The sequence below is a fragment of the Choloepus didactylus genome, chromosome 2, assembly GCF_015220235.1.
Source record: "Choloepus didactylus isolate mChoDid1 chromosome 2, mChoDid1.pri, whole genome shotgun sequence".
Lineage (NCBI taxonomy): Eukaryota > Metazoa > Chordata > Mammalia > Pilosa > Megalonychidae > Choloepus > Choloepus didactylus.
Window position 1 is genome coordinate 90,681,774 of NC_051308.1, and position 23,331 is coordinate 90,705,104.

General features: G+C 36.4%; 1 protein-coding gene across 1 annotated transcript in view; it reads left to right on the forward strand.

Annotated features, from left to right (window-relative positions):
* Positions 1-23,331, forward strand: part of SLC9C2 (solute carrier family 9 member C2 (putative)) — a gene marked incomplete at its 3' end in the record, with an annotated part of 93,314 nt that overhangs the window by 22,477 nt on the left and 47,506 nt on the right. The window contains exons 8-12 of the mRNA XM_037825330.1: positions 1,463-1,606; positions 5,186-5,354; positions 7,440-7,521; positions 12,475-12,641; positions 13,226-13,339. Coding sequence (XP_037681258.1) covers positions 1,463-1,606; positions 5,186-5,354; positions 7,440-7,521; positions 12,475-12,641; positions 13,226-13,339 — 676 coding nt within the window. The remainder of the gene's footprint in view (positions 1-1,462; positions 1,607-5,185; positions 5,355-7,439; positions 7,522-12,474; positions 12,642-13,225; positions 13,340-23,331) is intronic.

Below are 23,331 nucleotides of genomic sequence, written 5' to 3' on the forward strand. Positions count from 1 at the left end.
ATAAGATCCAGAAGCTTGTAAATAACTACTTCATAGAACACACAGTTGGAGTCAAAATTTGGACAGTTTCCTAAACTCAATCATGCTGCCTGTCAGTGTCATTATAAATTATTCATTCTTTTCATTCAGTTGTTTTTTCCTCCATTCAACCAATCCTTAATGTCTACTGTAGCCTGGATGTTATATGTTAAGTTTTGGGCTATGAAGATAGGCCCCTTCTCAGAAGGCACTCATTATTAAGTGGTAGACATATTTATGTAAAAAACTAATGATCAGTGTAAATAATTATATATTTACTAGGATCCTACTATATGTAAGGCCTTTTTTTAGGTACCGTGGAAGAATACAAAAAGTTTTGGACTGAGTTATTCCATGATTTCTGAATTTTCAGAAAACTAAGCATTTGGGTTTGATGTTCCACTCATACCCTTCCCCTCTAGGAATTCTGAATCAATTGTTAAGATACGGGAATCAGATGAAGAATCAGAGTTTCTGCTTAATTGTGGGTGAAGTTGTATTGGAGAACCTGGTTTATATCTGCAGCTAAAATGAAAGTTCTTAATGCTTCTTTCCGAGTGAGGATCTCAGGACCCACCTGTAAGGGGACTAGTTTGTGGGGTATACACACTTTTCCTTCAGCTGAAAGGGAAAGCCCCAAGGGAGGAAACAAAGGGGAGATGGGACCTGGGGTCTGCCAGTAGAAGTCAGAACTGGCCCAGACCCAGGCATGTTACACGTGGAACCAGAACAGAACATATACTCCGCTGAGGCCTCAGCCCTTTGCCCTAATCACTGTGCACTGGTCTACTCAATAAGAATCTTGGCGTGGGGGTAGGCACGTAGTTTTGGGGGAAGCAATCTGGGTGTTTCTTATGCTCTCCTCTGCTTAAGAACCATGGTGGGTAGACAGTGGACACTGTAGGGAGTTGAGGAGGATAACTTCAGGGAGAGTATGATACTAGAGTTAGCCTTACCAGATTTTTAGGATTTCACTAAATGGGGAAGCAGACAGGAGCAACTTTCTGGTAAGGGGAAGAGTACATGCAAATTACAGAGGGAGAAGTTGTGCAGAGGCACTGAAGTGATCCCATCAACTTTTCCAAAAGTCAATGTTTACCGGTACTCCCTTGCAGCAACCCCAGTTATACCATTGCTATTCTGACAGCTAATCCCAGAGAAACTGACCCATCACCATCCTGGGGAGGCCATCATTTTCCTGCCTTGCTCTTACTATCCTGTGAGAGACAGCCCCATGAGTATTGGTGGGATGAGGGTAATGGGGAATACGGAACTGGGTGTTTTTAGTTGAACAAAACCCTTTGAGATATTGTTTATAACAATAATGGAGGCAAAGTCCTCTGTTAAGACAAGAATGGCAGATATAAGGCACATGCTTTTATGGGAAATGTAGAATATTTAAGTAGAATATAAAAGTAGAATATTTCCCTTTCATCTGTCCTAGGTTCTTAATGATGTTTTCATCTGTATTCGAACATTTAATATATACTTTCTTTGGCATTGTGATTGGATGTGGAGAAATCAAGTATTTTAGACTTCAGACTCTAAGTTTCATGTTCATCTTGTTTGTGACAGTGAATTTTGTAAGGTAAGATTTATATTTTAAAGTTTGCTTACTGAGCCTGGAATTAGAATGGGACACAGCAGGATACGGCAAAAAGTGCTCTGGATATGCAATTAGGAAACCTGCATTTTTGTCAGTGCCCTGACATTACCTTGCTGTGAAACTGGAGGAAAGTCAGTTTATTTTTCAAGGTTTCATCTGTGAAATGAGGGGGTAGACCTACAACTTCGGCTTCACCCATGTTAGAAATGCAAATTCATGGGCCCACCCCAGCCTACTGACTTAAACCTCTGGAGATTAGATCCAGGAAGATTTATTTGTTTGTTTATTCATTTTTATTGTGGCAACATATATAAAAAATATACATAAAACATAAAATTTGCCATTTTAACTGTTTTTAAATGTATGATCCAGTGACATTACTTTTACAGTGTTGTGCTATCATCACCACCTTCCATTATTAAAACCTTTCCATCACCCAAAACAGAAACTCTTTATCCGTTAAGTAATAACTCCCCATTCTCCCTGCCCCCAGCTTCTGATAACCTCTAATCTACTTTCTGTCTCTATGAGTTTGTTTATTCTAGATATTTAATATAAGAAATCATACAGCATGTATCCTTCTGTGTCTGGCTTATTTCAATTAGCATAATGTTTTCAAGGTTCATCCATGTTTTAGCATGTATCAGAACTTCATTCCTTTTTATGGCTGAATAATATTCCATATGGAAATACATACATACATATATATATATATATATATATATATATATATATATATATATGTATATGTATATGTACCACATTTTTGTTTATCCATTCATTGGTTGATGGACAATAGGTTGTTCCTGCCTTTTGGCTTTTGTGAATACTGCTGCTATGAACATTGGCAAACCAGTAAACTTTTAATGCTCTCTAGGTGATTCTTATGCATGTTAAATTTGAGCACCAATTAACTTGATTAATGGATCCTAACATTTTTGTTTATTTTGACCATCATCATCATTTGTTCTCATCATAGCTATGATATAGCCATTTGCTAAGCACTTACCATGAATTTTAGTATAATCCTGTGAGGTAGGTGTTATTGCATCATTTTACAGATGAAGTCCACAGAGGTTAAAAACTTGCCTGAAGTCACCTAGCTTGTAAGGGCAGAGTTGGGATTTTAAGTTGACTTCCATGAGCATGCTTTTTCTAGAATGCCCATTGTCCACTCAGGGTAATTGTGTTTTCCATCAGAATAAAGAGTAGTGTCTCTGAAAACACTATTTTTTCCTGAGGCCACCTGAACTTACTTTATAACAGGTTCTCATGGAAACTGCCTCTGCTGACTCTGAAGGCATGCATGCAACTCAGATAGTCACTCTCACACAGAAGTATGTGTCCACAGTCCTGCATTTCACTTCCAAATCGGTAGCCTTGTCTTAGTTTGCCAGGGCTGCCAGGACAGATACCACACAGTGGGTTGGCTTAAACAAGAATTTATTGGCTCATGGTTTTGAAGACTAGCAAAATCAAGATGTTGGCAAGGCTGTGCTTTCTTCCACAGTGAGTAGTGATCTGGCGACAGTCCTCCATCACATGGTGATGTCCTTGGTCTTCTCCTGTGGTTTTCTCTGAGTTCTGGCTTTTATGTTTTCTGGATTCCTTCAGTTTCTGGTTTCTGATGATTGATTGTGTCTGAATTTCCTCTCTTTACAAGGCCTGCAATAATATGATTCAATTTGACCACACCATAGCTAATAATAACATCTTCAAAAGGTCCTATTTACAAGTGGAATACAGATTAAGATTAAGAACATGTCTTTTGTTGGGGTTATATGATTCACTCTGCCACTAGCCATATTATCATCTTTTCCCTGATTCTCTGTCTGGAACTTTTTTTTAAAAAAACTTAAACTGTGTTTATGCTTATTTCTGTGTTCAAATGTCATCTTCCATATTTGTTAGCTATATGACTTTGGATAATTATTTCAATTTACTCATCTGTGGAACAGGCAGGGTTGCTATGATAATTAAATGAGATAATGCAAGGACAAGAGTTTAGCAACATGCCTGGCACATAGTAGATGCTCAGTTAAGTTAGCTGTAATTATTATTATCATGTTCTTATTTTCTCAGGATGTGCATGGTTTGCCTCAGCCACGCATTCATTATCTCATTTCATCTTCATAAGGAGATAGGAATTATAATCTCCATTTTAAAGATAAAGAAGCTGGCCAAGAAAGGTTAAGAACCTTGCCCAAGTCAAGTGGCTAGTGAGTGCCAGAGATTTTGTGTGAACTTACCCATCCATCTTATCAGAAGAAAGGCTTTAATGGAGAGAGTCTTCCTTCTTTGAAGAGTCCCTCAAAGTATGGGTGGGCTTTCCAGAAGAGATCATTGAGCAAAACATTTTAGAGAGGATGAGCCAGGGCAAAGAAATGGGAAGGCATGGACATAATTATTGCTAACATGTATTGAGTGCTAACCGTGTGCCAAGCATTATTCTAAGTCCTGTGAATGTTGCCTCATTTAATTAAATCTTCATAATAATCTTATGAAGTACATACAGTTTTTATTAGTATCATATCCATTCTACACATGAATAAATTGAGGCACAGAGAGGTTAAATAACTTGCTTTAAGTTTCATATTTAGTAAAAGACAGAGCCTAAATTCTAACACAGGTGCACTGACTCCAGAGCCTTTTCTATACTGACGCCCTCTTTGCAATATCAGAGAATGGCGTAAATTGTTCTATTTTAGCTGGACTCAACAATATTTTAAGGAAAGACTATTCAGTAAGCATGGTAAGGTTTGTAAGAGTCACTTTGTAAAAGACCTGAATGCAAGGCAGAGAAGTTTGCCCAAATTAATTACACACATTATAAGTGGTAAGTATAAATTGTTCTACAGTGACTTGAAGTCTCTTAATTGTCTTGTGCAATTCCAAGCTGAGCAACTGATGCAAAATATATATTTTTTGAGGCTGAGAAGATGTCTGATTTTGCTTCTGCTGAAATCTCATTTGTTTTAATAGCTTGAAGTACAGTACTAATATCCTCTAAGCATAGATCCCCTAAAAATGGAATGTCAATTTTGACATAGAGTCCTATAGAAAAATGGTCTGTAGAGAATACATGTACAAATTGAAATTATTTATGTGACATTAAGGTTGGGATTTTTGTGGGAGATCAAGAAAAATTTGGTTAAGCTAAATTTATATTATGTCTATAATATTTTTACAAATATCCTGGCCTAATTTCTGAATCTGGTTATTTTAGGACCTTTCAGGGAATAGACAAACTTGCCAGCTTTCTTTAAACAAGTTTTCCCTCCCAAGAATTTGCTACCAAAATCCAAACAATGCACACTAGTGTTAATGATAATTTCTTGTATTTGTGTAGCTCTTCTGGCATTTTTCAGGGGTTGAGTATTATATGCAAAACTCAGACACTAGATTGATTAGTCCTAAAATGTTTGGACAACTTATCAATAAACTGGATTGTCTTTCCTGAAAAATTTTATATGAAAATCTATATTTAGAACATGGTTTCAACCACAAATAACATTAATACATAAGTTCTGATTTATGTTTTTTAATGTTTTTCTTCCACAGGTTGCTTACTGTTGTTTTAGTGAGCCCTATTTTGATGCAGTTAAGTTATGAATATAATTGGAAATTGGGAATTGTTATTACATTGTCTGGAATTAAAGGCGTTTTTAGCTTACTCTTGGCTCCTGATGTTCATAATCTGGCTGAACAAACTGTTGAATCACCGCAAATGGTAGGAAAAATCGTGTCTCTTGATCATTTGTATTCGTTTTTGTTTGTTTTGTAGCATTGGTCATAGTATCCTATAGTAAAGTTAACTATTTTTGAATTAGATTTTTAAAAAATACATTTTCTTAAGTAGAAAGGAACAGAGTTGTTGTTGTTGTTTTTTTTTTTTTTTTTTTTTTTTAATGTTGCAATGTAGTGGTTATAGATGTGTTCAAATCCTGACTGCACCATTCAGAGGTTCGGTGACCTTGGGCAAGTTCCCAGGTCAATTTCCAGTCAAGGACTGAGAATGATGCATGCTTAGGAAAGTATCTGACACTTAATAAGTGCTCAATAAATGTTAGCTATTTTTCAATAGCTGTCAGAAAGCATGAAAAAATAATACCCTTTGATCCTTACAACTGTTAGAATAAAAAAATGAAATACTAGTTAAACATACTAAGGGAAGAAAGATTTTGTAAATTTTTGATTAAGGATCCACTTATGTTTATGTCTTTAGGGATGATTTTTAAAAATTAATTTCTTTAAACATTTTGGCTAAAGACCCCATTATCTGTAGTGAAAAACAAAACTTGGTTTCCTTTCTACTCTTTCTCAAAGTCTTTCCCCCAAGCAGTAGCTGGTGGATCTCTGGGCAAGCTTGTGGTACTGAGATCCAGGGGAGCTCTAAAGAGCATGTGCTGGCAGTGTTGGGGTATTGTGGCTTCATCAGTTGTGACAGTACTGTGTGAGCTAGGGAGAAGAGTTCCTGGAAATCCTCAGGACCAGTCCTCTATCACCTCCCAGTCAGATAAACCCAAATCTGCTCCTGGGAGGAAGAAAAGCACTTAAAAGATACCTGTGCACCTCCCAAGGAATTTTAATTTTAAGGTATACATACAGAGTTTCCTAATATTATCTGATTTATAGCCCTGGATATTTTCTTCCTTGCTGTTTTACTCCTGACACAGAAGCCCTAAGAGTACAGTATTTTTAGAATACCCGTCTTTTGGGCTAACAACCCAAACCCTCTTCTTTTTGCATGTAGATTTACTAATTTGATTAACAAAGAGATAGTCTTCTGTATGTAGCATGTTAGGGAAAGAACTCAGGTACCCTAATTCCCAAAAGCAAAAGAGGAAGCGTTTTTTTCGTAAGAGTGTCATATTCCTCGCCACATATGTCCTGAAGATTTACATTTTATATCTGGGGGCATGGTATGGGAATTAATTTGGGGTTCAAGCAAACCTATAGTTTTGCAAAGACATTGGGTCCTTCCATGCTCCAAATGAAAAACAGAATAACCAACACCTGAGCTCTTTCAATCCTTTTTTGTGCAAAGAATTGGCCTCAACTCAAGTCAAGGAAACAATAACCAACATTTTGGTATCACTTTACAGTGTTTCCCAGATCTGTCTCATGTTAAGAATCCCTTTGGATCCACCCCAGACCTACAGAATCAGTCTCCAGGGAAGGTGCCTGGGAGTCAGCATGTTTAACAAGAATTTCAGGCGATTGTTGTAATCAGCCAATTGCAGTTAACTCCCTATTTCAGTGATTGACTCTGAGGTTAAATAACTGATTCCAGAATGCATGACTAACAACTTGCAGAGCCAAGACCTGCTAATGGGATTATCTTTCTGCTTTTCTACCACACCTCTCCATACCCCACCAATCTCCTTAACTGCTTCCTCAGATCTGTGAACAGCTGTAGTAAATGCTGGTGGCAGGCACACTTCCCTGGTCACCACTACCTACTGTTCCTGGGGATTTCTTACCCTGCAGGTTCTTCAACTGCTTCTGTGATGCTTGCCACCTTGCTGGTTTTGTATAACTGCTGCTGGAAACGACAACTGTGGAGTGTTCTTCTCTCAGTGTCCAAATCCTCAAGAATACAAAGTATATTTTTTCCTCATTTAGATAGAAAATTAATTTCTGCCCCCACTATGTTGCATTCAAGCGATGTCCACAGGACAGCCCTTTTGCCTCAACTTACTTATCCAAAGCAAGATTTAAAAATGTGGATTAAGAAAGAATTTTGTTGGTGATTAATTTGCTGGAAGAACTTATTAATGTTTTGGTTTTGACTATTTGTGTGTTTTGTTTTTAGTTTATATTCTATGTACAAGTGGTATCCCTATTGACTATGGGAATAAATTCATACATGATGACTGAGTCAGCTAGGACATTAGGTAAAGTATATCTCTCTCAGTAATTAACTAAGGGGAACAGTGCAAATAAGTTACTGGGGGTCATGAGACATTTTTTATGGAGTTCAAGAAATTGGTTTAGAAATCATTCATGTCTTATTTTATAGATTTTGTATTAATTAAGGTATTGGTTCAGCCAGTTTAACAAAAACTAAACTAACAGTGGCTTAAACAAGACAAACAATTTTTTTTTTCACTGAAAAATCCAGAAGGGTGGGATGGCTCTGCTCCATAAGGTTGTCCACAGACCCAGGTTCCTTCTCTTTGTTGCTCCTCCACTTCCTAGCGTGTTGCTCTTGCCTGCAGACTTAGAAACTGTCTCACATCCACCATGTTTACAGTCCAGCCAGTGAGGAAGAGAGAAAGGGGGTGGGAACTGGGGGTGAGAATAGCAGGTAAGCAGCTTCCTAAGGGCACAGTCTGGAAATTGTATATATCATTGTCACTCATATTCCATTGGCCAAAACTTAGTTACGTGGGCATACATGGGCAAGGGAGGCTGGGAAATACTGTCTTTTCCTAGCTGGTCATGTGCTCAGCCAAAACTTGGAGATTCGGTAGGTGAAAGGAAGAAGGGTAGAATGGATATTGGAGGTAATTAGCAGGTTTGCCACAGTTGCCTGTTTCCAAAGGAATTTGTTATTGTTTATTAAAAAAAAAATGTAAGTACAATAAAAACACAATAAGACACGTGATCAATAGAGAAATCCAAAATAAAATAATTGTTGGCAGTGGGGCTGGGGATGTGTGGGGGTGAATTAAAGTGTTATAGTAGGGCCTTAGCTAGTCCAATATCCCTTGGACTCGTCCTCAGTTTTGTTGGTGCAGAGGCTTGATTTTGTCAGGGTATCTGGAATTGATCAGCCACTTGGATATTTATGTTTACATACTCACAGGAGAATATGGATAAAACAGAAAATGAGTTTATTAGCTCATTTATAATGGGGGTGATTTTTTCTGTGTTTGAGATACTTGTGCTCATTATTAAGGATATTCACCTTTGAATGCCACTTTCTTGGATAAACCAAACTATTAATCAGAGTGTTTCTTGGAGAGCATGGAACTGAGAGGGCAAAGGAAGGGTAGAGTTGAAAGAGAGTTTTTCTAAGCAGGGAAATAGCCTGGTGAATTTACTCTGCCCTAGCCGTAAGAAATGTCACCTCTCTGCCCATTCCTGGAACTGTGCCCCGTAAGCACTATTACAGAACTTTCTGTGACAGTCCACCTCAAAGTCAAGGACTCCAAATGTGAAGGAGGCTGGCTAGTGAATAGGGCAGGTTTTTGGCAACTCTCCTTTTCCTTAAGTTATGGTTTGCTCTTGTTTGCAGTGAAAAGGTATGCTTGATCAGAGAAGCATGAGTGAAATTAATTGAATCCCTGAAGGTTTGCTCACACCTGCCTTCCCACAAATTTTCTTTGACTCCCAGACCATTCTGATCTCTTTGCTTAGGATATAATATCAGGCTTCCTTTCTTGTGATTCTTCCTAGTCTGATACTCAAAGGCAAGATCAACAAGGAGTTTTTACTATCATGGTAATATTTTTTCTTTTCTTATTTTCTCCTGTAAATTTTTGTTTGTATTACCTAAACCTCAGAATTTTCTTTAACTTGTGGGACAAAGCTACATGACAAGTACTTCTCTCCTCTCAGATCTCTGCTCACCCTTTCTAGAAATACCATATAGTACACTTTTAAGAGGTACTTGATAGAATTGAGATTAAGAGTTTCAAATCAACTCCTTCCTGCTGGTTTAATGCTTTTTTTAGGTCCCTCCTCATACTTTTCCAGGATCATCTGAAGCACCAAGAGTTCAATCAAATGTATTATTGCCACCAAGGGTCAACATAAACTCATATTTTCCCTGAGTAACTGGGCGAATGAATAAATTTTCTCTTTATGTGCTCTCAGCCATTGGAATTTTTTTCTTTTTTTTTTCGTTCATTTGTTTTCAGTGAAGTTTTATTGAGATATATCCACATACCATGCAAACCATCTGAATTACACAATCACTGTCAGCCATGGGAATTTTAAATGCAAAGTTGTAAGCTGCTGACTCTTCAGCATGCAGTCAAATGCATCTTTATTCTGAGCCACAGTGAACTGATACTCTAGGCCTTTTTTAAATCCCCAAATTTTCAAATCCCGCTATTAAACTGTTTCCCTTAGAGAATGAAATGGAGTTAAATTGAAATATTTAGAAACCATTTTAACTCTTTTTGAGACGTTTCTTGTGCCACAATGAAGAGAAAACAGCTTTATTGAGATGGAGTTGTGAGGAGGCTAAACTTATTCACTAATTAAGTTCTTCTCTTTGGTCAGTAAGCCTCATAGCTATAACTTCAAATTCATACCTCAAGAAAATATAAACTACAAGTTTTGGACTTGAAGATTTGCTGGCCAAGAAACAAAGATGTTAAATTTGAGGGTTCTCTATTGTAGTGGTATTTAGATTTTATTGTGTATGAGAATTGGTTGGTGAACTTGTAAAAATTCAGATTCCCAGGCCATTCTGACTTTATAGATATCTTAGTTTGCCAGGCTGCTATGACAAATACTGAACAATAGGTTGGCTTAACAGCAGAAATTTATTGCTTCAGTTTGGAAGTTTAGAAGTTCAAAATCAGGGCAACAGCAAGGACATTCTTTTTCCCCAAAGTCCACAGCATTCTGGTGCTGGCTTGCACAAACCTCAGGATTCCTTGACCTACATATCTGCCTCCTGTCACGTGGCAATCTGTCTCTCCTTGAATCGGCCTCTGGGTACTCTTGTTTTAAGGCCTCCACTAATATGGATTAAGATCCAACCTGACCCAGTAAACTCCAAATAGAATAAATCCAAATAAACCCACTCTGAGACACATTCTGATCAGACTGTCAAATACTGAAGAGAAGGAACAAGTTCTGAAAGCAGCAAGAGAAAAGCAATTCACCACATACAAAGGAAACAACATAAGACTAAGTAGTGACTACTCAGTGGCCACCATGGAGGTGAGAAGGCAGTGGCATGACATATTTAAAAGTCTGAGAAAGAAAATTTCCAACCAAGAATACTTTATCCAGCAAAACTCTCCTTCAAATTTGAGGGAGAGCTTAAATTTTTCACAGACAAACAAATGCTGAGAGACTTTGCCAATAAAAGACCTGTCCTACTTCAGATTCTAAAGGGAGCCCTACTGACAGAGAAACAAAGAAAGGAGAAAGAGATATAGAGAATTTTAACAGACATATATAGTACCTTACATCCCAAATCACCAGGACACTCATTTTTCTCTAGTGATCATGGATCTTTCTCCAGAAGGGACCATAAGCTGGGACATAAAACAAGCCTCAAGAAATTAAAAAAAAAAAAAATTGAATGTACTCAAAGCACATTCTCCAAACACGATGGAATACAAATAGAAGTCAATAATTTTTGAACTGTAACTCCACTATTTACTTCCTACATGATATAAAATACACAAACTCTAATGACAAATCAGTGGTTTTGAACTCAACGTAAAATATATAATTTTAGACAACTATATAAAGGTGGGGGAATGGAGGAGTATAGGAACATAGTTTATGTATCCTATTGAAATGAAGGTGGTATCAAAGAAAAACAAGATTGTTATGGATTTAAGAGATTAATTTTAAGTCCCACAGTAAACACAAAGAAATTGTTAGAGAATATAACCATAGAGATGAAAAATAGAGTATGCGTTAAGAGAAATGGGGGAAGGGGCAATGGGGAGTTAAGAAATGAGTGTAGGGTTGCTGTTTGAGGTGAAGGGAAATTTCTTGTAATGGATGGTGGGAAAGAGCATTACAACATTCTAAATGTGATTAATCCCACTATTGGAAGGCTAGGGAAGGGGTGGAATGGGAAGATTTAGGCTGTATATATGTTTCCACAATTGAAAAAAAAAAAAAAAAGACAGTCTAAATAGATGACAATTGAATGCCAAGGATGAACCTGGATAGGATTGGAGGATGGAGGACAGGAGGCTCAAAGGGTCACAGTTGAGACATAAGGAAAAGGAAATATAGAATGTAAGCTTTGTATCATTGTTGAATCTCTTGTACTTCTTAGCTGCGCTTAATGGGATTGCATAAAAGAATGTTCTTGTTCATGGGAAGCACATACGTGAATTATAGTGTTTGTTCAAGGGTGTGAGCAGCTAGCTCTCATATGTTCAGAAGACAGAGCAATATATGATGGATGATAGATAGGGAGTGAGGGAAAGAAATAGTGATGCGACAGCATGCTAAAGTTGGTGGATTGGGCTATCAGGGGAGGAGGGTCAGGGTATGATGGAATTCTGAGTATGGGGTTAGTATTGCTTTTGCAACTGTTCCCATAACTTTGAATTTATTTCAAAATAAAAAAAGAAAATTAAAAAAAAAAAAAAGACCCAACCTGATTCAGTTGGCCACACCTAAATAGGACCTTCTAAGATCCTCTTCACAAAGGAGTCCACGCCCTGACTTACACCATTTGTAAACAGGAATGTGGATTAAGGTTAATAACATGTCTTTCATTGGGGTATATAATTCAATCTACCGCAGCAGATATGGGGTAGAGACCAGAAATTTACAGTTTGATAAGCAGCCCTTCTTGCTGTGGAAGACACAAGTAGTGTTCTACATTTAGAAAAATATTTTTTTGAGTGGCTTCAAATAGCAAGTCATGTCTATAGCTATAGGGAAAGAAAGGAAACTAATAAAACATTCTTTAGCAGTTTAGTCAGATAAAGTTGAGCTACACAGCCAAAAGGAAATAGATAATTGGGTAATTTTCTAGAAAGTTTGGACAAAAAGTTGGCCTTGGTTTAACTGTTCCAGTTTGGCTATGCAGGTGATCTTAAGATTTCACTACATAATCATGCAAACTGTTTGCATCTCCTTGCCGACATTACACTGTACTCTGTTAAGGCCCTTGCTCTTCTTTGTCATAGGTTTGTGTGTTATTTCTCTCCCAAGACAACTGGCCATGCAAAATGCCATTAAGCACATACAGGAGATAATACAGAACACAGTGACTTTATTTAAAACAGAAAAAATTTTGACAAATGTTAATTGGACCTTAGTAGAAGAAAAAACCATGATTGAATACATCAATCCTGTGAGTTGATACCTGGAAAAGAATAGTTCCCTTTGCCTCCCTGGGTTGGTTTCTCTTGCTTTAGTCTATTACAAAAAACTTGATTCTGCTAATTAAATGTCAGAAAACAGGATAAATATTTGCTAGCCTTGCTATCTTGGTGAAATCAAGCATTTGAATTCTATCTCTAAAGAGAAAGTATTGGCAATCCAGTCTTATTTGCCAAATACAGGAAGTATTTTAGGAGAATTGATGTTTTTACAAACTGGCTGGTTGAGTAGTGATCAGTGGCTTCCCCTGTGCTGATGTTTCCACCAGGTTGATGTACTGAGAGATCTCTCCCCTTATAAGTTTTATAAAAAGTGGAAAGCACACATTGCTTCAGAGAGTTTTCAAGCATAGACAGGTTTGGGGAAGAATTTGGTTTCTAAACCACAATTGAAAGCAATGCTTTTTATATGGAAGACATTACCCAAGTTATATATAGCCCTTCATTTTAGCAATTCTGATATGAGTTATTGGAGTCTTTGTTGAGCATAGCACATGCAAGCGCCTAATCATTTCTATGTATTTTTAATTTTATCTTTATATGCTTTTAAACTTAGTCTGATGCTGCTCGGTTTTCCCGTGTTTCGCATAATGAACAAGAAGAGGAGGAGTCTCCAACAGATGAAGTTTTAATAGAAGAAGCCAGATTGCATGTAGCTATAATACAAATGGTTGGTATGGTTCATGTAAACTACTTTTAATTTTTTTCTTGAAATTGCTTTAATCCTTAAATACTGTTTGAGTGGTGAGAATTTTTATTTTCACCTTTTTCTATTCTAGTGGTTGTTAAAATTAATGTTTGTTTTATTAAAATTATAAAATAAATATTAAAACTCATTCTTCCTTAGGCTTTAAGTTCAAGCTACAAAACTTTTTTTGTTTCTAAGTCTAGCAGATGGTAACAGCACTGCTTTTTTTTTGTAAGAATGAAAAATTTTTATAGTGTTTTTTTGGTTTATACTTTTGTTACTGTTGGAACCCTCTTCCATTCCTTTTTTTTTTTTTATTTTATTTATTGAGATATATTCACATACCATACAGTCATCCATGGTGTACAATCAGGGGTTCACAGTACCATCAAATAGTTGTGCATTCATCACCCCAATCTATTTTTGAACATTTTACTTATACCAGAGAGAATCAGAATCAGAATAAAAAATAAAAATAAAAATAAAAAGAACACCCAAATCATCCCCCCCATTCTACCCTATTTTTCATTTAGTTTTTGTCCCCGTTTATCTACTTATCCATCTGTAAAGGGAGTGTGATCTACAACGTTTTCACAATCACACTGTCACTCCTTGTAATCTACATTGTTATACAGTCATCTTCAAGAGTCAAGGCTACTGGGTTGGAGTTTGGTAGTTTCAGGTATTTACTTCTAGCTCTTCCAGTACAATAAAACCTAAAATGTGTTATCTGTGTAGTGTGTAAGAATGTCCACCAGAGTGACCTCTTGACTCCATTTGAAATCTCTCAGCCACCGAAGCTTTATTTCATTTCATTTTGCATCCCCCTTTTGGTCAAGAAGATGTTCTCAATCCCACGATGCCAGGTCCAGATTCATCCCCAGAGTCATATCCTGCATTGCCAGGGAGATCTACACCCCTGGGAGTCAGGTCCCACGTAGAGGGGAGGGCAATGAGATCACCTGCCAAGGTGGCTTAGTTAGAGAGAGAGGGCCACATCTGAGCAACAAAAAGGCACTCAGAGGGAGACCCTTAGGCACAATTATAAGCAGGTTTAGCCTCTCCTTTGCAGTAACAAGCTTCATAGGGGCAAGCCCCAAGACAGAGGGCTCAGCATGTCAAGCCATCAGTCCCCAGGGTTTGTGACAACATCAGCAACGATCCAGGTGAGGAAGTCCAACACCTCTGCATCCTCCGCCAGCTCCTCGGGGGGCCCTGAATATATATTTTTATTCTCCACCCAAATTACTTTGGGATGTGTTGCTATTTCACTCTAACCTATACAGACCTGACGTATCTCACTTCCTATTCAAAGTTCCATGTAATTGTGGTGTTTGAACAAACTGATTGTAGAAGTTATATTGTTTAGAAAATATAGATCCTACACCAAATATACATTTCTTCCTTTGGTCTCACATGGAAGTTGACGTTTTAACACACAGTCAGTTTCAACCCTTACCCTTTGGCCCGATTTGCCCTAGTCTTAACCAGATCTGCTTCATTTAAATCTCTAATTGAAGTCTGGGCTCTTTTTCAGCTTTTTTTTTTTTTTTAATTAATAATTGCTGTATGCATTAATACTGACATTCATATCTGCCGAGCTCTAGCTCTGAGTTTTAGGTGTCACACAGATATCCAATGTTCCACAGACCAATCAGGTTGTACACCAAGGGATCAACATCTCAGAGTTTGGAGATACCCATTACGATTCAGGAATAGATTTGACTGCTGTAAAAGCTTACAATCGAGGGACCAATACAATAATCATTTCCCTGTTAGGCTGTGCTCTAAGATTCAATTCTGAGGTTACACATTGTAGTTAGTCCATATCGGTGAGGCATTATAGTGTTTGCCTTTGTTTCCGGCATACTTCACTCAAAATACTGTCTACAGAATCCATTCACCTCCTTGTGTGTCTCACAACTTCACTCCTTCTCATTGTTGATCAATATTCCATTGCATGCATACACCACAGGTCGCCACTCTGTTCCTCAGTCAGTGTACCCTTAGGCCACCTCCACCCACTGCAAATCATGAATACTGCCTCCATAAATACCAATGTGCAAATGTCCATTCATGCCTCTGCTCTCAGATCTTCTAAGTACGTACCCCATTATGAGGTTGTAGGACCTTATGGCCCCCACATACTTAGCTTCCTGTGGAACCACCACAGTGACCTCCAGAAAGGCTACACCATTCTGCCTCCTCATCAACAGTAAATAGGTGCATCCCTCTCTCCATGTTTTCTCCAGCACTTTTACCCTTATTTACATTTTTCCTGCAATTTTATAGAGATATATTCACGTAACATACAATTTTCCACAGTGTACAATCAGTTGTTCATGGTATCATCATATAGTTGTACATTTATCACCACAGTCAGCACTTGAACATATTGATTACTATGAAAAAGTTTTTTTTTTTTCTTTTGGTGAATAATAAAAAAGATAATAATAAGAATAATAAAGTGTCATACAATACAATATATTAGTAAGGACAGAAAACAACACCACTACCAAGAATCCCATATCCCTCCCTTATATCCCCCTCTCATACACATTTAACTTTGGTATATTGCCTTATTACATTTAATGGAAGCATATTACAATGCTACTGTTGACCATAGGCTCCAGTTTGCTTTGATTATGTTTTTTTTCTCAAATACCATCACTTTTTCAACACTTTGCATGGTTGATATTCATTTGTTCTCCCACATGTGAGAACATTTTTGTATTTGTACATTTAGTAACAGTCGACCACTCCAGTTTTTGCCAAGTTATACAACAGTCTTCATTATCTGTCTTTATCTCTGGTGTCATACAATCCCCCATCCCACCTCTTTCAGTCTTACAGACATTTTGTAACAGCACTTTTGAGGGTACTTTGAACAATGTTTGGTGTCATTTACATACTTAGATAGTTAAAATTTTTCAAATATTTTAAACTACTTTTATAAATTTAATGTCTTCGAGTTCCTTTTAAACAAAATCCTCTCAAGTGTTTAATTCACCCTTATAAGTCTAATAAATTAAATTTATAAATCTGGCAAATCTAAAATGTTGTAATATGATAAACATAGGAAGATTACCAGTTAAAATCCAGTTTAAATCAATTTGACAAATTGCACATTTTCAATTAGAGTTGTATTTTACTAGGTCAAATTTTATTAAATTTTGCAAGTATATAAAATTCTCAACATATACAGCATCCTTTTTTAGTTTTTCTTTAAAATGTATTGTTATGAAGAGTTTCTAACATACGCAAAGGTAGACAAAATAGTATAGTGAATCCCCATATACCCATCACCCTGCCTTAGAAACCATACACACATGACCATTCCTGTCCCATGTGCACCCTCGTTCACTCCCCCATCTTCCATATCATTTTTTTCTATTAGAGAAGTTGTGGGTTTATGGAACAATCATGCATAAAATACAGAATTCCTGTATGCCCTATTATTTATACCTTGCATTGGTGTGATGATACATTTGTTACAATAGATGATAGCACATTTTTATAATTGCACTATTAAGTATAGCCCATAGTTTGGCTTAGGGTTCATAATTTGTGTTGTGCAGTTCCATAGATTTTTTTTCTAAATTTTTATTCTAGAACCATATAAACAACTTAATAGTTCTCCTTTTAACCATGTTCAGATATCTATTACAGTACTGCTAATTGCATTCACAATGTTGTGCTACCATTACCACCATCCATCACTAAAACATTTCCATTGTTCCCAATAGAAACTCTGTACATTTTAAGCCCTAATTCCCCATTCCCTATCCACACCCCGTCCCCTGGTAAACTGTATTCTAGATTATGACTCTATGAGTTTGCTTATCCTAATTACTTCATATCAATGAGATCACACAATATTTGTCCTTTTGTTTCTGGCTTATTTCACTTAACATGAGGTCTTCAGGTTTCATCAGTGTTGTCACACGTATCAGCTTCATTCCTTTTTATGGCTGAATAAGGTTCCATTCTGTGTATGTACTATATTTTGTTTATCATTTCCTCGGTTGATGAACACTTGGTTTTCTTCCAACCTCTGACAATTTTGAATAATGCCACTATGAATATTGGTGGGCAAATATTATTCAAGTCCTTGCTTTCTGTTCTTGTGGGTATATACCTAGTAATGGGATTGCTTGGGTCATATGGTAATTCCATACTTAACTTTCTTTTTTTGTTTTATGTTCACGATAATCCATCCACATCTCACGTCATCATCACTCAGTTGTACAATCCTCATCACTGTCCATTTTAAATAATTCTCATAACCCAAAACACCTTGCAGCTCTTTTGAGCCCTTAATTATTTTGTCCCTAGTATTTTTCTGGCACTAGTATGGTATTCCTATTAATTATAGTCCCTAGTATGCAATAGGCAGATTTTTCCCATATACCATTCTGTTGTCAACTCTCTGTACTAGTGTTATGTCTTAGAAGTGTATCATGCAAGCACCTATCTATATTTGTTGTGCTGATCTGTGGGATACATGCCTTTAAACAATCCCTTTCAATCCTATTCACCTTCAATACAACTCTGATACTTATAATCCCATTAACAAACAATCATCACCCCATCTATTCCCATACCTTTGAATTTACCATCATTAACATAACTGAACATATTAGATTATCATTCCCCCTCACTAGCTTCTGTATCACTAGGTCACCAATATTCTACATTATAAGACATTGATTTTACATTGTTCAGGGAGTTCCTAGATGTGGTAACATACAATAGCTCTCCTTTTGTGTCTGACTTATTTCACTCAATATTGTATCTTCAAGGTTCATCCATGTTGCCATATGTTTCAGGACCTTGTTCCTTCTTACTGCTGCATAGCATTCCATCCTGTGTATATACCTCATTTTGTTTATCCACTCATTTATCCACTTTTTGATGAACCACCAAACTGTCTCCCACAGAGACCACAACATTTTACATTTCCACCAATAATGAACGATTGTTCCTATTTCTCCACATCTTGTTCAACACTTGTAATTTTCCATTTTTAAATAGTAGCCATTCTACTGGGTGTGAAATGGTATCTCATTGTGGTTTTGATTTGCATTTCTCTGATGGCTAATGATGTTGAGCATCTTTTCATGTGCTTTTTGGCCATTTGTATATCTTCTTTGGAGAAATGTGTATTCAATTATTTTGCCAACTTTTTAGTTGGGTTGTTTATCTTTTTGTTGTTAAATGGAAGGACTTTTTATATACTCTTGATAGTAAACCCTTATTGGATATGTGATTTCCAGATGTTTTCTCCCATTCTGTGAGGCTGACTCTCTACTTTCATGGTAAGTCCTTTGATGAGCAGTTTTAAATTTTGATGGGTTCCCAGTATCTATTTTTTCTTTTATTGCTTGTGCTTTGGGTGTAAAATCTAGGGAAACACGGCCTAACACAAGGTCTTGAAGATGCTTCCCTATGATTTCTTCCAGGAGTTTGATAGTTTTGATTCTTGTATTTAGGTCTTTGATACATTTTGAGTTGATATTTGTATATGGTGTGAGGTAGGGCTCCACCTTTATTCTTTTCCATGTAGACATCCAGTTTTCCTAGCACCATTTTTGAAGAGACTATTCTTTCCCAACTAAGTGGTCTTTGCCCCCTTGTCAAAAATCAGTTGGCCATAAATGTGAGGGTCTATTTCTGAACTTTCAATTTAATTCCATTGTTTTATATATTTGACCTTGTGCCACTACCATGCTGTTTTGGTTACGGTGGCTTGTAATAAGTTTTAAAATCAGAAAGTTTGAGTCCTCCAACTTCATTCTTCTTTTTCAAGATGGCTTTGGCTATTCAGAGCCCCTTACCCTTCCATATAAATTGGATGATTGGCTTTTCCTTATATGCAAAGAAGGCTGTTGGAATTTTTATTGGAATTGCAGTGAATCTGTAAATTGGTTTGGATAGAATTGCTATCTTAACAATATTGGTCTTCTAATCCATGAACATAATATGTCCTTCCATTTATTTAGATCTACTTGGATTTCTTTTAGCAATGATTTATAGTTTTCTGTGTACAAGTACTTAACATCTTTGATTAGATTTATTCCTAGATATTTGATTCTTTCAGTTGCTATTGTAAATGGACATTTTTTTCTTGATTTTTTCTTTAGATTGTTCATTGCTTATGTATAGAAACACTACTGATTTTTGGGTATTGATCTTGTACCCTGTCACTTTGTTGAACTCATTCATTAGCTTTCAGTGCTTTGTTGTGGATTTTTTAGGATTTTCTGTAGATAGGATTTTCTGCAAATAGGGAAGGTTTTTCTTCTTCCTTCCCAATTTGGATGCCTTTTCTTTCTTTTTTTTTTTTTTTGCCTAATTATTCTAGCAAGAATTTCCAGTACAATGTTGAATAGCCATGTTGACAGTGGGCATCCTTGTCTTGTTGCTGATCTTAGAGGGAAAGCTTTCAGTCTCTCACCATTAGGTAGAATATTAGCTGTGAGTTTTTCATATATGCCTTTTATCATGTTGAGAAAGTTTCCTACTATTCATAGTGTTTTGAGTGGTTTTATTAAGAGGAGGTACTGTATTTTGTCAGATGCCTTTTCTGTGTCCATAGAGATGATCATGTGTTTTTTTTCCCTTCATTGTGTTAATGTGATCTATTGCATTAATTGTTGTTCTTATGTTGAAGTGCATTTGCATACCTGGAATAAATCCAAGTTGATCATGATGTATCATTCTTCTAACATGCTGTTGGATTAGGTTTACTAGTTTTTGGTTGTGGATTTTTGCATCTGTATTCATAAGAAAGAGTGGTCTTTAATTGTCTTTTCTTGTGGTAATTTTATCTGACTTTGGTATTAGGATGATGTCCTTGTAAAATAAATTAGGGAATGTTTCCCCCTCTTCAATTTTGTGGAAGAGTTTGAGTGAGATTGGTGCTATTTCTTTTTGGAATGTTTCATAAAATTCCCCTGTGAAGACATCTGTTCCTGGGCTTTTCTTTGCTGGGAGGATTTTTAAATTATCATCACTCATTCAATCTCTTTAATTTATGTGTTTCTAGGAATTTGTCCATTTTATCTGTGTTATTTAATTTGTTGGTATACAGTTGTTCATAGTATCTTCTTATGGTCCTTTTTAGTTTAGTGGGGTTAGTAGTGATGTCCCTTTTTTTATTTCAGAATTTAGTTATTTGTGACATCTCTTTTTTTCTTCATCATTCTTGCTAAAAGTTTGTCAGTTTTACTTATCTCTTCAAAGAACCAACTTTTGGTTTTGTTGATTCTCTTTATTTTTTATTTTAATTGTTGTTCTCTTTTTCATTTACTTCTGCTCTAATATTTGTTATTTCCTTTCTTCTCCTTACTTTTGGTTTAGTTTGCTCTTCTTTTCCTGGTTCTTCCAATTTTGAGGCTAGGTTCTGATTTGAAATCTTTCTTCTTTTTTAATACTGCCTTTCTATCCTTCCATAAGTTTGAGTATGTTGTGTTTTCATTTTCTTTTGCCTCAATGTATTTCCTAATTTTACTTGGGATTTCCCCTTTCATCCATTGGTGCTTAAGAGTATGTTATTTTTTTTTTAATTTTATTTTGAAATAAATTCAAACTTACAGGAGCAGTTGCAAAAACAATACAAACCCCATACACAGAACTCCAGCATACCCCTCCCCCCTCCCCCGATACCCAGATCCACCAACTTTAACATCCTATCACACCACCATTTCTTTCTTTCCCTCCCTCCCTCCCTCTCTATATATCATCCATCATCTATTGTTCTGTCTTCTGAACATATGAAAGCAAGCTGCACACATCCTTGAACAAACAATATAATTCACATATACATTTCCCATGAACAAGACCATTCTTTTATGCATTCCCATTAAGCACAGCTAAGAAGTTCAAGAAATTCAACACTGATACGAAGCTTACATTCTATATTTCCTTTTTTTTTTCTTATGTGCCAACTGTGTCCCTTTGAGCCTCATCTCCTCCATCCTCAGATCCCATCCCAGATCATCCTTGGCATTTAATTGTCATTATCTATTTAGACTGTCTTTTTGTGTTTTTTTTCACTTGTGGAAACATATATACAGACTAAATCTTCCCATTCCAACCCCTCCCTAGCATTCCATTTGTGGGATTAATCACATTTAGAATGTTGCAATGTTACCAGCTTCCCACCATCCATTACTGGAAATTTCCCTTCACCCCAAACAGAAACCTTACTCTCATTTCTTAATTCCCCATTGCCCCTTCCCACACTTCGCATAACCCATACTCCACTTTTCATCTCTATGGTCATATTCTCTGATACTTTCTTTGTGTTTGCCGTGGGGCTTAAATTTAACTTCTTAAGTCTATAACAATCTTGTTTTTCTTTGATACCAACTTAACTTCAATAGGACACATGAACTATGTTCCTATACTCCTCTATTCCCCCACCTTTATGTAGTTCTTGTCAAAAATTACATACTTTACATTGAGTCCAAGACCACTGATTTATCATTACAGTTTATGTATTTTAGATCCTATAGGAAGTAAGTAGTGGAGTTACAAATCAAAAATACAGTAGTATTGGTATTTATATTTACCATGTGATCTTTACTGGAAATCTTTATTTCTTCATGTGGTTTCAGTCAATTGTTTAGTGTCCCTTCCTTTCGGCCTGCTCAATTCCCTTTAGCATTTCTTATAGGACTGATCTACTGGTGATGAAGTCCCTCAGCTTTTGATTATCTGTGAATGTTCTCATCTCCCCCTCATTTTTACCCTCTAGGTGTTTGTGAATTCTCCAAGTCTCTGATGGTTATTGACTTCTATTTGTATTCCATTGTGGTCAGAGAATGTGCTTTGAATAAATTCAATTTTTTTTTTTTAATTTATTGAGTCTTGTTTTATGTCCCAGCATATGGTCTATTCTGGAGAAAGATCCGTGATCACTATAGAAGAATGTGTGTCCTGGTGATTTGGGATGTAAGGTACTATATATGTCTGTTAAATTTCTCTATATCTCTCTCTCCTTTCTTTGTTTCTCTGTCGGTAGGGCTCCTTTAGTATCTGAAGTAGGGCAGGTCTTTTATTAGCAAAATCTCTTAGCATTTGTTTGAGAAAAATTTAAGCTCTCCCTCAAATTTGAAGGAGAGTTTTGCTGAATAAAGTTATTCTTGGTTGGAAATTTTTCTCTCTCAGAATTTTAAATATGTCATGCCACTGCCTTCTCGCCTCCATGGTGGCCGCTGAGTAGTCACTACTTAGTCTTATGTTGTTTCCTTTGTATGTGGTGAATTGCTTTTCTCTTGCTGCTTTCAGAACTTGCTCCTTCTTGTTGGTATTTGACAGTCTGATCAGAATATGTCTTGGAGTGGGTTTATTTGGATTTATTCTATTTGGAGTTTGCTGGGCATTTATGCTTGTGTATTTATATTGTGTAGAAGGTTTGGGAAGTTTTCCCCAACAATTTCTTTTAATACTCTTTCTAGACTTTTACCCTTCTCTTCCCCTTCTGGGACACCAATGATTCTTAAATTTAGACATTTTATCTATCATATCCCTGAGATCCATTTTGATTTTTTTTATTTTTTTCCCCATTCTTTCTTTTGTTCTTTCATTTTCTGTTCTGTGGTCCTCGAAGATGCTGAGTCATTGTTCAGCTTCCTCTAATCTTGTATTATGAGTACCCATTGTCTTTTTAATTTGGCCAACAGTTTCTTTTATTTCCATAAGATCTTCTATTTTTTTATTTACTCTTGCAATTTCTTCCTTATGCTTTTCTAGGGTCTTCTTTATGTCCTTTATATCCTGTGCCATGCTCTCATTGTTTGTCTTTAGTTCTTTGATTAATTGTGCTGAGTACTGTGTCTCTTCTGATCTTTTGATTTAGGTGTTTGGGTTTGGGTTCTCCATATCACCTGGTTTTATCATATGCTTTAAGGTTTTCTGTTGTTTTTGGCCTCTTGGCATTTGCTTTACTTGATAGGGTTCTTTCAGGA